At 44.5% G+C, this 14,706-nt stretch overlaps 1 protein-coding gene and 1 non-coding gene across 2 annotated transcripts in view; one reads left to right on the top strand and one right to left on the bottom strand.

Moving 5' to 3' along the window:
• Positions 1–14,706, top strand: part of LOC126092398 (sodium-dependent noradrenaline transporter-like) — a 456,764-nt gene that overhangs the window by 71,535 nt on the left and 370,523 nt on the right. The window contains exon 2 of the mRNA XM_049907971.1: positions 4,130–4,261. Within this exon, the coding sequence (XP_049763928.1) occupies positions 4,156–4,261 (106 nt within the window). The 5' untranslated portion in view covers positions 4,130–4,155. The remainder of the gene's footprint in view (positions 1–4,129; positions 4,262–14,706) is intronic.
• Trnas-cga (transfer RNA serine (anticodon CGA)) lies at positions 1,146–1,219 on the bottom strand. The gene has a single exon. It is a non-coding gene; the product is annotated as a tRNA-Ser (tRNA).

Genomic DNA, 14,706 nt, shown 5'->3' with positions numbered 1-14,706 from the left:
AATTTCTGTTACACTTTCGCTGCCCTCAAATATTTCATGTGGATAGGACACACGTTTCTGTAACGTATTACTGTTTTAGATGGAAAAGGTATGCAGCAATGCTTTTAACCACCGCCATAGGCTTAAATTCAAAGGATTAAAGTGAAATGAACGAGAAGGGCATACTATTGGACTTTATCATTGTGGTAATGCTCTTTCATATGAGGTGGATGTCTTCTTTCAACGATAGCTCGAGGACATCTGCCTGCGTATGTGTCATTATTGTGTTAATTTATTATTCCGCGTCAGCAGTGTACAAAATGTGAGCAATGTACTATCTGTCCTTAACGCTCAATACTGTACATACACAATGGCGGAGTATGTAACATCTATAAATACTGAGACTGACATCGCCACCAAAGTCAGTGAAGCAAGCTCAGACACGCATACACTGACGGAAAACAAATCGCAGCACCAGAAAATAATTAGTTTAGTGTAATGAAATTTCTGGAATACATTTGCTTAGATAACATACACTACTGGCCATTAAAACTGCTACACCACGAAGATGATGTGCTACAGACGCGAAATTTAACCGACAGGAAAAAGATGCTGTGATATGCAAATGATTAGCTTTTCAGAGCATTCACACAAGGTTGGCGCCGGTGGCGACACCTACATGAGGAAAGTTTCCAACCGATTTCTCATACACAAACAGCAGTTGACCGGCGTTGCCTGGTAAAACGTTGTTGTGATGCCACGTGTAAGGAGGAGAAATGTGTACCATCACGTTTCCGACTTTGATAAAGGTCGGATTGTAGCCTATCGCGATTGCGGTTTATCGTATCGCGACATTGCTGCTCGCGTTGGTCGAGATCCAATGACTGTTAGCAGAATATAGAATCGGTGGGTTCAGGAACATCCATCTGCAGGAACAGTTAGACGACGTTTGCAACAGCATGGACTATGAGCTCGGAGACCATAGCTGCGGTTACCCTTGACGCTGCTTCACAGACAGGGGCGCCTGCGATGGTGTACTCAACGACGAACCTGGGTGCACGAATGGCAAAACGTGATTTTTTCGAATGAATCCAGGTTCTAGAATGAGATTTTCACTCTGCAGCGGAGTGTGCGCTGATATGAAACTTCCTGGCAGATTAAAACTGTGTGCCCGACCGAGACTCGAACTCGGGACCTTTGCCTTTCGCGGGCAAGTGCTCTACCACTGAGCTACCGAGTCGTGCTTCGGTAGCTCAGTGGTAGAGCACTTGCCCGCGAAAGGCAAAGGTCCCGAGTTCGAGTCTCGGTCGGGCACACAGTTTTAATCTGCCAGGAAGTTTCATATCAGCGCACACTCCGCTGCAGAGTGAAAATCTCATTCTGGAAACATCCCCCAGGCTGTGGCTAAGCCATGTCTCCGCAATATCCTTTCTTTCAGGAGTGCTAGTTCTGCAAGGTTCGCAGGAGAGCTTCTGTAAAGTTTGGAAGGTAGGAGACGAGGTACTGGCAGAAGTAAAGCTGTGAGTACCGGGCGTGAGTCGTGCTTCGGTAGCTCAGTGGTAGAGCACTTGCCCGCGAAAGGCAAAGGTCCCGAGTTCGAGTCTCGGTCGGGCACACAGTTTTAATCTGCCAGGAAGAATCCAGGTTCTGTTTACAGCATCATGATGGTCGCATCTGTGTTTGGTGACTTCGCGGTGGACGCACATTGGAAGCGTGTATTCGTCATCGCCATACTGGCGTATCACCCGGCGTGATGGTATGGAGTGCCATTTGATACACGTCTCGGCCACCTCTTGTTCGCATTCACGCCACTTTGAACAGTGGACGTTACATTTCAGATGTGTTACGACCCGTGGCTCTACCCTTCTTTCGACCCCTGCGAAACCCTACATTTCAGCACGATAATGCACGACCGCATGTTGCAGGTCCTGTACGGGCCTTTCTGGATACAGAAAATGTTCGACTGCTGCCCTGACCAGCACATTCTCCAGATATCTCACCAATTGAAAACGTCTGGGCAATGGTGGCCGAGCAACTGGCTCGTCACAATACGCCAGTTACTGCTCTTGATGAACTGTGGTATCGTGTTGAAGCTGCCTGAGCAGCTGTACCTGTACACGCCATCCAAGCTCTGTTTGACTCAATGCCCAGGCATATCAAGGCCATTATTATGGCCAGAGGTGGTAGTTCTGCGTACTGATTTCTCAGGATCTATGCATCCAAATTGTGTGAAAATGTAATCACATGTCAGTTCTAGTATAATATATTTGTCCAATGAATACCCGTTTATCATCTGCATTTCTTCTTGGTGTAGCAATTTCAATGGCCAGTAGTGTATTTAAGTGATTATCACTGCAAGATCACAGGTTCGTGTAGGAAATGCTGGTTCAAAGCATGCAAACGTGCATGTATTGTGTCGTACAGATGCCAGATGTGAGTTTGTGGGACGGAGTTCAATGCCTGTTGCACTTGGTCGGTCAATACAGGAACGATTAATGCTCGTTGCGCACGGTGCTGAAGTAGTCGTCCGATGATATCCCATATGTGCTCGATTGGAGCCTGATCTGTTGATCGTGCAGGACAAGGCAACATGTCGACATTCTGTAGAGCATGTTAAGAACGACAGTGCTATGTGGACGAGCGTTATCCAGTTGGAAAACACCCTCTGCATTGCCGTTCATGAATGGCAGCACACCAATCGAATCACCAGACTGACGAAGAAATTTGAGGTCGCGGCGCGAGGGCTAACCACGAGAGTGCTCCTGATGTCAAATGAAATCGCACCCCAGAACATAACTCCAGGTGTAGGTTGTAATGGTTCTTTATTTACGTGATCATTACGGCACTCCAACCCCAGTTCTCGATACCAGTAATATCGTACTACTTTTCTGCGAAGTGACAGACATATTTTTGTGACAATATTCACATTTGGTTTTATTAATGTATAGGTACTCCGATGTATCGATATATTACAGTGATATGGTTCTTGTGTGTATTCATTTCTGTGAGACTGTCATAATCTTTGACTTACTTATAACAGTTTTGGCGTGAATGCGCTCAGAGCAGACTGTTTCACTTTGCAGAAGTTGTTATTTTGCTTTGTAAAAGAACAGTCAAGTCTTGTGTTTTGTTAAAGTGGAAATTAAATATATGAAGATTGATACAAAACTGTTTTCTTGATATGCGACAGTTAAGAAGAAGTATATGTGAATTTACAAGAAGTATAATAAAAATGTGGGTCGTGAACACCAGGTCAAAAATTGTTTCTACCATACCATTGTTCTGATCTGGGATTGTTTGATCATTAAGAATTTCCTGAAAAACGCATTTGTCAGGTCTTCAAATGTTGCTAAAATACAGATCTGGACCTTCTAGCAGTCAAAGTGGAATCGCCCTAGAATCAAAAAGATCAGCCATAACAACTTCGACGAAATCTACGTGGGAATCCATTCAAGATAAGTGAAAAAATTAATCACTTTTTTACAGTGACTTCATTATTTCCATTCTGACGATACCATCCACAGTCAATAACTTTGTTGTTGCCCGATAAAGCAAACATATGCTGCGTGAGCAACATTATTAGTCTGATTTCTAACCTACTTTGCAAGTGATGGTATTGTTAGAAGGTCCAAGTCGGTTTCAAGCCCTCAACTGGCCTCTTAACGAACACACAGCCGTCATTGGGCACCGAAACAGAACCAGCTTTCATTAGAAAACACCCTGCCCTCCAATGAGCTCTCGCTTGACACCACCGAAGTTGCAAACGGTGATGGTTTGTGGTCAGTGAAATACGCACTACATGTAGTCTATCTCGGAGCTGTCTTGGAACTAACCGATTTATAATAGTTTGTTGTGCTGCTCAAATTTCTGCTGCAACCATTATGAAACGAGAAGTGAACTTCACCAGAAAAAAAGCCTATACGACCGAGTATTTATGATCCTCAATGCAAGTGAAATAGTCCGTATCTCGAAAGGTACTTATTTCCAGACACACGTTTACAGGATCTTTTTATGGTTTTCACATTCTTAAGCACTCCTTATATCACGGCGTCGACGATGTGAGACTGACATTCGCCTCGCTGTATCCCCAATTTTTTGTGTACAGTGTACTTTCCAGCAAGTGTGACAGTTTGCCGGCTGCTTGCCACAGGGGCGTTCCTGGTGCCGTACTCGCTGATGCTGGTGTTCGGCGCCGTCCCGCTCTTCTACATGGAGCTCATCCTGGGCCAGTACAACCGCCAGGGGCCCATCAGCGTCTGGAGGATCTGCCCGCTCTTCAAGGGTGAGTGCCGGCGAGCTAACCTACAACTCTTATACAGATTATTAATCGCCTCTGACACACCTTATGTGCAAGACGTTTCACGTGCAAAATAACCACTGTGTGAAGCGTCATGATGTGCACAGAAAGGAAGCAGGTTACACGTGTGCTGGATGCCAGCGTGGACCCACGTGAAGCAGCACGAAGAATACCGCAGCGTTACCTAACGGAACGGCACACAGTCGTGGCCAGGTTGCAGCATCGATGACGGGAGGCAGGAGTCGGCTGGCTAGCCAAAATGGACAGGACACTCGTTTTTCCCGTTTTGGCACGGCTGGTGGCCGAATCGCTACATTGCGGGAACAACAGTCCACACACACCAACTTGTCTGCACCCTTTCTCAGACGATTTTAAAGTAACTATTCGGAAAAAATGCATCTTGCAACATTTCAAAACTCTGTGGCGAACGGCGTGCCTTTTCGTTAATTATGATGGATACTGTGATATTTCGAGGTTAGTAACCCAATGACGAAATTCTAATAGACTACAATGAAAAATTCGAGTCTCTATGACGTTTTATTGGATGTATGTTAGATCACACATTGCTGTGTATGAGACGTAGCTAAGACATGGAATTTGCCTTTACATTTTTCTGCAGATCTGTAAGTACCTCTAATCTTCAGATAATTGATTTAAGTAGTACCTCAGAAGCTGCTTTTAATCAAATTACATGCTTATGGAATACCGTCTCAATTATGTGACTGGATACGCTATTTCCTGTCAGAGAGGTAGTAAATGACGTAAAGTCATCGAGTAAAACAGAATTGATTTCCGGCGTTCCACAAAGTTGTGTTATAGGTCCTCTGCTGTTTCTTGTCTATATAAACGATTAGATTGTTTGCAAAAGGATGCTGTCATTTATTGTCTAGTAAAGTCATCAGAAGATCAAAACCAACTGCAAAAAGATTTAGATAAGATATCTGTATGGAGATAGAATTGGCAATTGACCGTAAATAACGAAACCTGTGAGGTCATCCACATAAGTGCAAAAAGGAATCCGTTCAATTTCGGTTACATGACAAATCAATCAAATATAGAGACCGTAATTTCAACTAAATACCCACGAATTACCATTACAAACATCTGGAATCGGAAAGAATACATAAAGAGTGTTGCGGGTAAAGCGAACGAAACAAGGCGTTTTTTGGGCGGAACATTTAAAAGATGCAAAGGATCTACTAAAGAGACAGTTTACACTACGCTTGTGCGTCCTCTTTTGCAGTACTGCTTCGCGGTGTGGGACCCTTACTACACTCATGCTTATAAATTAAGGATAATTGCAGAATGTGGTGCCACACAACGTGGTTCTCCACAAAACTGGCGCTAATAGCATAGGCACAATGGGAAGACACACGACACAGATCTGTAAGTCCACGGTATTGGTGATAAGTTGAGAAAAGCGTCCAGAAACACATGTGCTACAAAACGCTACTGTTTCCTGCGCATGTACCCCGACATCAATACGGCGTATGATCACCATGCACACGTACACAGGCCGCACAACGGGTTGGCATACTCTGGATCAGGCGGTCGAGCAGCTGCTGGGGTATAGCCTCCCATTCTTGCACCAGTGACTGCCGGGCCACTCCATTCGCCTGTTATCTCGTATTTCAAGGTACTCCTCCACGATGGCAGCTCGGTGGGGCCGTGCGTTATCATCCGTCAGGAGGAAGGTGGGACCCACTGCACCCCTGAAAGGGCAGACATACTGGTGCAAAATGACGTCCCGATGCACCTGACCAGTTACAGCACCTCTGTTAAGACATGCAGGGGTGTACGTGCACCAATCATAATCCCACCCCACACCATCAAACCACGACCTCGATACAGGTCCCTCTCAAGGACATTAAGGGATTGGTATCTGGTTCCTGGTTCATGCCAGATGAAAACCCGGCGAGAATCACTGTTCAGACTGTACCTGGACTCGTCCTTGAACATAACCTGGGACCACTGTTCCAATGACCATGTACTGTGTTCTTGAAACAAGGCTTTACGGGCTCTCCTGTGACCAGGGGTCAGTGGAATGCACCTCGCAGGTCTCTGGCCGAATAAACCATGTCTGTTCAGTCGTCTGTAGACTATGTGTCTGGAGACAACTGTTCCATTGGCTGCAGTAAGGTCCCGAGAGAGGCTACCTGCAGTACTCCGTGGCCGTCTGCGTGCACTGATGGTGAGATATCGGTATTCTTGTCGTATTGTACAATGTGTACGTCCCGTACTGTAGCTTCTGGACACGTTTCCTGCCTGCTGGGATCGTTGCCATAATCTTGTGAGCACACTTTGTGGCACACGGTGGGTCCATGCTACAACCTGCTGTGTTTGACCAGCCTCCAGTCGCCCTAGTATTCTACCCCTCATAACGTCATCAATATGTGTTCTTTGAGCCATTGTCAATACACAGTCTCCATTAGCACGTCTGAAAACTTCTGCACACTTACTCGCTGCACCGTACACTGACATCCACCTACACACCTCTGCGTATGTGGACTCATGCCGGCGCCACCGTGCGACGACCGCAGGTCAAATGCACCACATGGTCATACCCAGAGGTGCTTTAAACCATCAAACCGGCCGCCAGAGCGTTGTTTCACCATGTATCACCATTATCCTTGATTTATGAGCATGAGTGTACACAGGACTAACGGAGTATATCGAGAAAGTTCAAATAAGGGCAGCACGTTTTCTATTATCGAGAAAAAATGGGGAACTGAGTGTTATGGACATGATACAAGATTTGGGGTGGACATTATTAAAACAAAGGCGTAAGGTCGTTTCTTGAAGCGGCGGGATCTTCTCACGAAATTTCAATCACCAAATTTCTCCTGCGGATATGAAAATATTCTGTCAACGCCGCAATACATCGAGAGAAATGATCATCATAATAAAATAAGGAAAATCAGAGCTTTCACGGACAGATACAAGTTCTCGTCTTTCCCCTCGCACTGTTGGAGAGTGGAATAATAGAGATTTAGTGTGAACCCTCTACTAAGCACTTAACTGTTAAATACAGAGTAGCCATATAGATGTAGATGCAGTGCACACACACATGCATAGATCAAAAAGAGCGTGGACTATTCGTAATATCCATTTTATCTCAACAACCATTCCAGATATCAAAATAAGTTTTGGACAAATGATTCCAAGTAATGAAAAGAGTATTTTTTGTTTTGTTTTATGGCCATAGGTAACTGGTATGGGTTAGCACCAACACAAGTAGAAGAAATTACAGAAGACCAATCGATAAATTGAGGAATAGAGGATGGTCATAAACATCTGGTTGACTAAGAGTTTCTTAGATACGGAGAAGATCTCGGGTTGGTGAAGGATTCCGAAAATTTTGGGAGACCCAAGGAAACTTAAATGTGGATTTGCAATGTAATTCTGCCAAATACGAGTCCAGTTTGTTACCTCAGTGTCCTCTCACTCGGTCGTCGAAACACTATATGAGAACCGATAGGGAGTGAAACATCTCCCAAAAGGCGACTTGAAATTAAGCTTTACTGCAAGGTTGAGCGGAATTGCCAACGATATAGTACCTAAATGAAATGTTTCCTTCAAGAAACCGTCAATTAGTAGTGTAAAAGTCACCACAGATCTCGGTCTAGCGAGAGATGAAGTGAGTGGACAGCAAGGCCACTGAGTGTCAGCACGGCCTGACCACCGACCGATACCACACGGGGACAGTGGTGAGAGGTATGAGTGAGAGGTGATCTGCTGCTCTGTGACAGAGGCAGCTGATAATTTTAGTAGTAAGTTTAAGTGTTGCACCTACAAGCTACATTTCTTTTAGCAAACTTAGGCATGGCCCGATGGGGACACAGCGACCTTTTTAATTAATATTCAAACCAGAGGGAAAGTCTGTTAACGGAGCACAAAAAATGCGAATATGTTCCTCTTTATTTAAAAGACTGACTGAAATGTTTGGTATCAGCTGCCTCATTCTACCTTTCTCAGCACCTTTAAGAATTTGGCATGCAAACCTATTCGTGCAACTCACCTCTAACTCCCACAAGCTCGCCTAACTCTGATTCAATCAAAACCATTCATTAGCCCATCGCTGTAAGCCGCTCATGCCCATCCAGAACCACTTGCCCATTCTCATTCACTCGTTCAGCCCAATTTTTAGTCGTTATCTCTTTGTGTCTTTCTAACTGTCACTGCGTCACAGCCACAGTCTCCTTCGTTCTGTCCTACTGTTAGTGTCTTCTCTCACTGACAGTCTCCATGCTCTCTCTCTTATTGCTACTATCTTATTCATTCCTTCCAACTACTGCTGTCTTTTCTCACTGTCACTATCTCTCCCTTTCTCGTTGGCATTGCCATAGACTCTGTTTCTCATTATCAGTGGCTCTCACCACATCCACTTTCTCCTTCTCTTTAATCCTCTCCCACTGGAACTGTCACCTTCACTCTCTTCCCAGCACTGCTCTATCACTATCAACTATGTTCCACTGTCATTGTGTCCATCTGTTTCTCTCACACTGTCATTGTCTCCTTCGCTCTTGCTATAGCACAACCACTGTCTACTATCTTCCAGTATTTATTACTTTTTACTACATATTTTCCACTTTCACTGTCTCCTTCTCTCTCACCACACAAAACCGCAAATATTTTTGCATGCCATAATTTTTGGGAAAATTTTTAAATGTGCTGTAGAAAGAAAATTGAGACACCTGGTACACCACTTCTGTCTGAGTCTTTTAAATAAAAGGGAACATAATTCCCACTTTTTTGTGCTCCGATAGGATCATTTTACCTTTGATTCCTCCTTTTCCCTGCTGCAACAGGGCATGACACTCATTTGGAAAGGAACGCATTGATGAGTAAAATTTTGGTAGTTTTCTTATGTGAAGTTGAAATAACGCAAAACTAATTTTACATCTCAGAAGGGAATTTATGTGCAAAAAGATTTGCATGAGCTTCAGCACCACAGCAGGAAGTACTCAGAACCCTTGAGATGGCAACGAAGACACATTACAACATATTTCCATGTTCTACATCACTTTATAAACGCCGGCCGCGGTGGTCTAGCGGTTCTGGCGCTGCAGTCCGGAACCGCGGGACTGCTACGGTCGCAGGTTCGAATCCTGCCTCGGGCATGGGTGTGTGTGATGTCCTTAGGTTAGTTAGGTTTAAGTAGTTCTAAGTTCTAGGGGACTTATGACCTAAGATGTTGAGTCCCATAGTGCTCAGAGCCATTTGAACCATTTGAACCTAATAAACTACGTTTCCACTTCACACCGGACTTCAAGTGCTATTTTCTGTGTATAGGCAGCTTGGAATCTGCAGTGCTGTTTTGACACAAAGAAATGGTAAAAAACACTTTTCTCAGAGTTTATGAGGAACCTGCTATGAACTAAGCATGCCTCCGTAAGCCCCTTGACGCCTGTAGTGGACCACATCAAACAAAAAGAACGAACCGATTTGCTCCATTTGCTTAAGCTGAAGGAATCGTGTAGTATTCATACTTCTATCCTGTACTGTAAGATAGTGACACTAAGACGATCTGTCTGGGTGTACAAATGGTTCTAGCCCATGAGCTACCCAACACATTTGACCCAGTCTTTCCGTCGCCTGTAGAACCCGAGGTATGAGTCCCGGGAAAATCCCTTTTCATGCGCAGTGTTTTGGAAACATATTGGTAAGCAAGTCGTTGCATGCGTACCGATAGCACAGCCGAACGTTCAATAAAGTAGTGTGTTTGCACTTTATTCACAGCCCACCTGTACTGCGTAAGCAGATGTACTACAGGGGACTGTTCAATGATCGTACATAAGATGATTCATCGGACTGGTGCACTTGTTTGAAAGCTGTTCAATGTTTCCAGATGTAATAAAATGAATGTAAAACGTTTCAGTTTACTAGATACATTGATTACTAGATGAACTTGTATTAAAACAAAAATTACTGAATATTATTTAAAGAATATTGCTGAGAAGAATATAAATTTTTTGAATTTTGTAAGACGTTACTGATGTGTCTGCACAGCATGGAATTCAACTTTTACACAGCGACACAATCTCAGCACAATAGGCTGTGGGGTGGCAGGACTGACTCAAGTGACACATGAGCCAATCACCATCGACAGCTGCACTGAACGTTTATTTGGCACGTTTAAACAAGACAAATAACAAATAAAACCATCAACACATTTTTTAAAATTACCATTTAGGTTACTTCAAAATTTAAACACTCATAAACCACGTCACTTATGACCTATTACACATTTAGTGAAATTAGTTAAAAATTATTTACTCAAAAACGATGATCAAGCTAAAGAACAATTTACTAAAATTTAACAAGGAAATGTAGTCTTTCGTTACTGCTGTGATTGGTATTACCAAAAGTAATTCAGAGTACAGGCCACAACAAATCAGATACTGTGACGTGCGTACTGTAAGACCTTCGGTACACACACCATCAGATTAGTTGACTTGTCGCTCTAACGAAGTAGGCGAGTGTCAGCAATATGTCTCGTGGTCCTATCGTGGCGTGTTTATCTTCTGCCGTTAGGTCAGACGATAGAAATGCCACTTGCACGCTTAGAGTAGCAGATTTACGGTGACCAACTTTAAACAGAACTTGATTATATTTCACATGCATTTATTAAAATATTAAAAAGCATAGACATTACATAACTTGATTCTGGGTGCTGTTTACAATTGACAATCTGAAGTTCCTTTGGTCTTGGTACGTTAATCTTATTCTCACATATCTCTGATACTTGACAAAGTGTCTATTCATTTATCTTCTTGGCTATGTACAGGAATATGGTAATCTTATTAGGCGCAGACTGAAACTTGACAATAGACTGGTACAGACTAATGTGGACTGGTACAGACTAATGCGGACTGGTACAGACTAATGCAGACTGGTACAGACTAATGCAGACTGCTACAGATTAATGCAGACAAATGCAGACTGACTAATTGGAGGTCTGTACACTCGTTATAATACCTCGCACGTTCAGATATCACTGTTCGAGTGTGATCCATGAGGAGAAAAGGTTCTACGTTAGCAGCAATCTCTTTGGCTGCTTTACATATTAATACGCGGATCGGCAGAAGCAGAATTTGGTCCGTCTCTAAGGCAGCGCCATCTCATAGTGCGGAGACAGAGGAGCGCTGCGCCTGCGCTGTTGTGCTTAGCGGGGCGCGCTCTAGTGGGAAAGTTGTGTATGCGCTGACTACGTGGAACTATGTACACAACAGATACCATGGCACACAACCACGTTATTTAAATGGCAGGCACCCTACAATGTAGGATATAGAATACAAAATTTCATGTTACTAAGCAACCTCGTGGGATTCAATAAACTACACCCAGTAGCGGACGCACGCCCATTCAGCTGTTTCCAATACAGTCTCGGCGTGGACCCCCAAACGGGAGCAGAAACGGTCACGAATAGGCACGAAAAATCCCAGAACTAGTGGGTATCTACAACGGACCAACATCTGCCTTAAGTAACTAGAAACACAATAATTCATTACAGCACATCATCTGTAGAATTAATCAACCTATTAATGAACATGAGCTAAGCAGTACAAATCTATTATCTTATGTGTGTAAGGCCAATTATACATTAAGCCACGAGTGAACTAGATACATGGCCAGCCGGCATGCACGGGCAAAGGGGGCGGAAAATACACAACAGCACAAGCTGGGCGCAACCCATGACCCCGCACCTGCTACCCCAGTCAAACAGCAGAAGTACCGATAAAACGAAATCAAATGCAAGTAACTAGCGTGCAGGCTAACGGTATATCGAGACGGCCGTCGTCCCTCCCCCCATCCCCCCCTCCCCCCCCCTCCAATGCAAAACACATGGCGACTTACAGCAAATAGCCACACTTAAATTTGTGATTAATCAGAATTAATTCTCATATCCACATACTGTAATTGAAGGAATTCTTGTACTTTCATTAATAGAATCAATTTCAAACTATTTAAACACACAGTAACAACTGGCCTCTCAGTAACTTGTAAGAATTTATGAAAGTGCTCAATTAGAGTTAGACACGTGTCTCTCAGACACAGTATCACTTCAGATAGAAACGTAACAGTAATGTTATTGCAATTCGCAACAAAATACATCCAAGGAAAATTTTATCAATGTGTATCTATAGCAATTGGGCAGCTTAACTATGTCGTGTGATACAAATACAATAACCAGGCGGCACTTAGACAAGGACCAGCCACACTGTTTTCAATGGCAGTTAAAACTGACAATAGCAGTCTACAAACAGAATGTATCAGCACTCCAGGCCCTAGAAAATGTTAATCATCACATCACTTACAGCTCTCACTAGAACCTTGCGTACTAAGAAAGTTGAAATTAACACATTCGAGGACACACTCAGTAGGAGCAGCAACGGCCGGCCAAGAAAATGAAGTCAACAGCGCTGAACCCAGTAGTCGATTCCGGCCACAATTTACTGCACAAGCTGGGCCCTTACCCTCTTGCTTGTTCGACGAAGCCAGCCGCCGCAGATCCCGGTGCCAGGAGATATGCATGAAGTTAAATACACCTGCGGCTTCCCAGTAACGTGACTGGTTCCACGCCGGCCGTATTTCCTAAGCGCCGGCCCCCCGGTAAACAGCCCCTGTTAGATGTGCTCTTCCTGCTGCCTCGCACGGCGCCTGTACTGTCCGCCAGACTTGTCAAACGACGTTACTGTTTAGCGTCCCAAAGCAAAATCCTCGCTACTTGCTAGAGCTTACCCCTCGCTCCCCGATCGGCCCAGTAGGTGGCGCCAACGCGCGCTCTGCACACAGCACCGGAAAGATGACCTACACCAGCGGAGGGAATATCGCTGATCGTGCCACACGGCTCAGTTACCTTCTATCTTTTTGTTAATATACAATGTTTTAGTCTTTTAACGTCCACAAGGTTGGGTTTGGTTGTTTGGTGGAAGAGACCAAACAGCAAGGTCATCGGTCTCGTCGGATTAGGGAAGGATGGGGAAGGAATTCGGCCGTGCCCTTTCAAAGGAACCATCCCAGCATTTGCCTGGAGCGATTTAGGGAAATCACGGAAAACCTAAATCAGGATGAACGGACGCAGTATTGAACCATCGTCGCCGGCCGTAGTGGCCGAGCGGTTCTAGGCGCTTCAGTCTGGAACCGCGCGACCGCTACCGTCGCAGGTTCGAATCCTGCGTCGGGCATGGACGTGTGTGATGTCCTTAGGTTAGTTAGGTTTAAGTAAGTTCTAGGGGACTGATGACCTCAAATGTTAATTAACTCCCATTGTGCTCAGAGCCGTTTGAATCATGTTTTTGAACCGTCGTCCTCCCGAATGCGAGTCCAGTGTGCGACCACTGCGCCACCTCGCTCGGTAAACGTCCACAACAAAGAAAATTATGCCACAGTCCTTAACACTACTTTCTTAAGTGTATTTTTTTTAGAATAAACCAATATCTCCCTTTTATAAAAATTCCTTGAGCCTATCATTGTTCTGCGTGAAATCGAAAACTCCGCTTCCAAGTTTAATTCTCTCTGCTTCATCTGCTCCAGCCTTCTGGTAATTGCTACACTGATGCGAAAACTTGATGAGATACGTCCTAATATTCTGTCGGGCTTCCTTTTTCCCGGTGCAATGAAACAACTCGACGTGACATAGACCGAAAAAGTGTTTGGAAGTCCCGTGAGGAAATACTGAGCCATGCTGTTTCCATAGCTGTTAATAATTGCGAAAGTGTTGTCAGTGCACGATTTTGTGCACGAACTGAGCTCTCGATTATGCGCCAAATGTGTTCAATGGATTTCATGTATATCTTGGTGGCCAAATCATTCACTCGAATTTTCCAAAATGCTCTTCAAGGTAAACGCGAGCAACTGTGGCCCAGTCGCATGGCGCATTGCCATCCATAAAAATTCCATATTTGTTTGGGAACATGAAGTACATGAATGGTTGCAAATGGTCTCCAAGTACCCGAACATAGTAATTTCCAGTCAATGATCAGTTCAGTTGGACAAGATGATGCAGTCCATTTGGTGTAAACAGAACCCACACAATTCTGGAACCACCAACAGCTCAGGCGGCCGCTGTGGCCGAGCGCTTTTAGGCGCTTCAGTCCGGAACCGCACTGCTACTACGGTCGCAAGTTCGAATCCTGCCTCGGGCATGGATGTGCGAGATGTCCTTACGTTTGTTAGGTTTAAGTAGTTTTAAGTCTAGGGGACTGATGACCTCCGATGTTAAGTCCCATAGTGCTTAGAACCGTTTTTTGAACCACCAGCGTCCGCAGCTCGTGGTCGTGCGGTAGCGTTCTCGCTTCCCACGCCCTGGTTCCCGGGTTGATTCCCGGCGGGGTCAGGGATTATCTCTGCCTCGTGATGACTGGGTGTTGTGTGTTGTCCTTAGGTTAGTTAGGTTTAAGTAGTTCTAAGTTCTAGGTGACTGATGA

The sequence above is a fragment of the Schistocerca cancellata genome, chromosome 7, assembly GCF_023864275.1.
Source record: "Schistocerca cancellata isolate TAMUIC-IGC-003103 chromosome 7, iqSchCanc2.1, whole genome shotgun sequence".
NCBI lineage: Eukaryota > Metazoa > Arthropoda > Insecta > Orthoptera > Acrididae > Schistocerca > Schistocerca cancellata.
The sequence above is the reverse complement of the archived record's forward strand: the minus strand, read 5'-3'. Positions and strand labels throughout refer to the sequence as shown.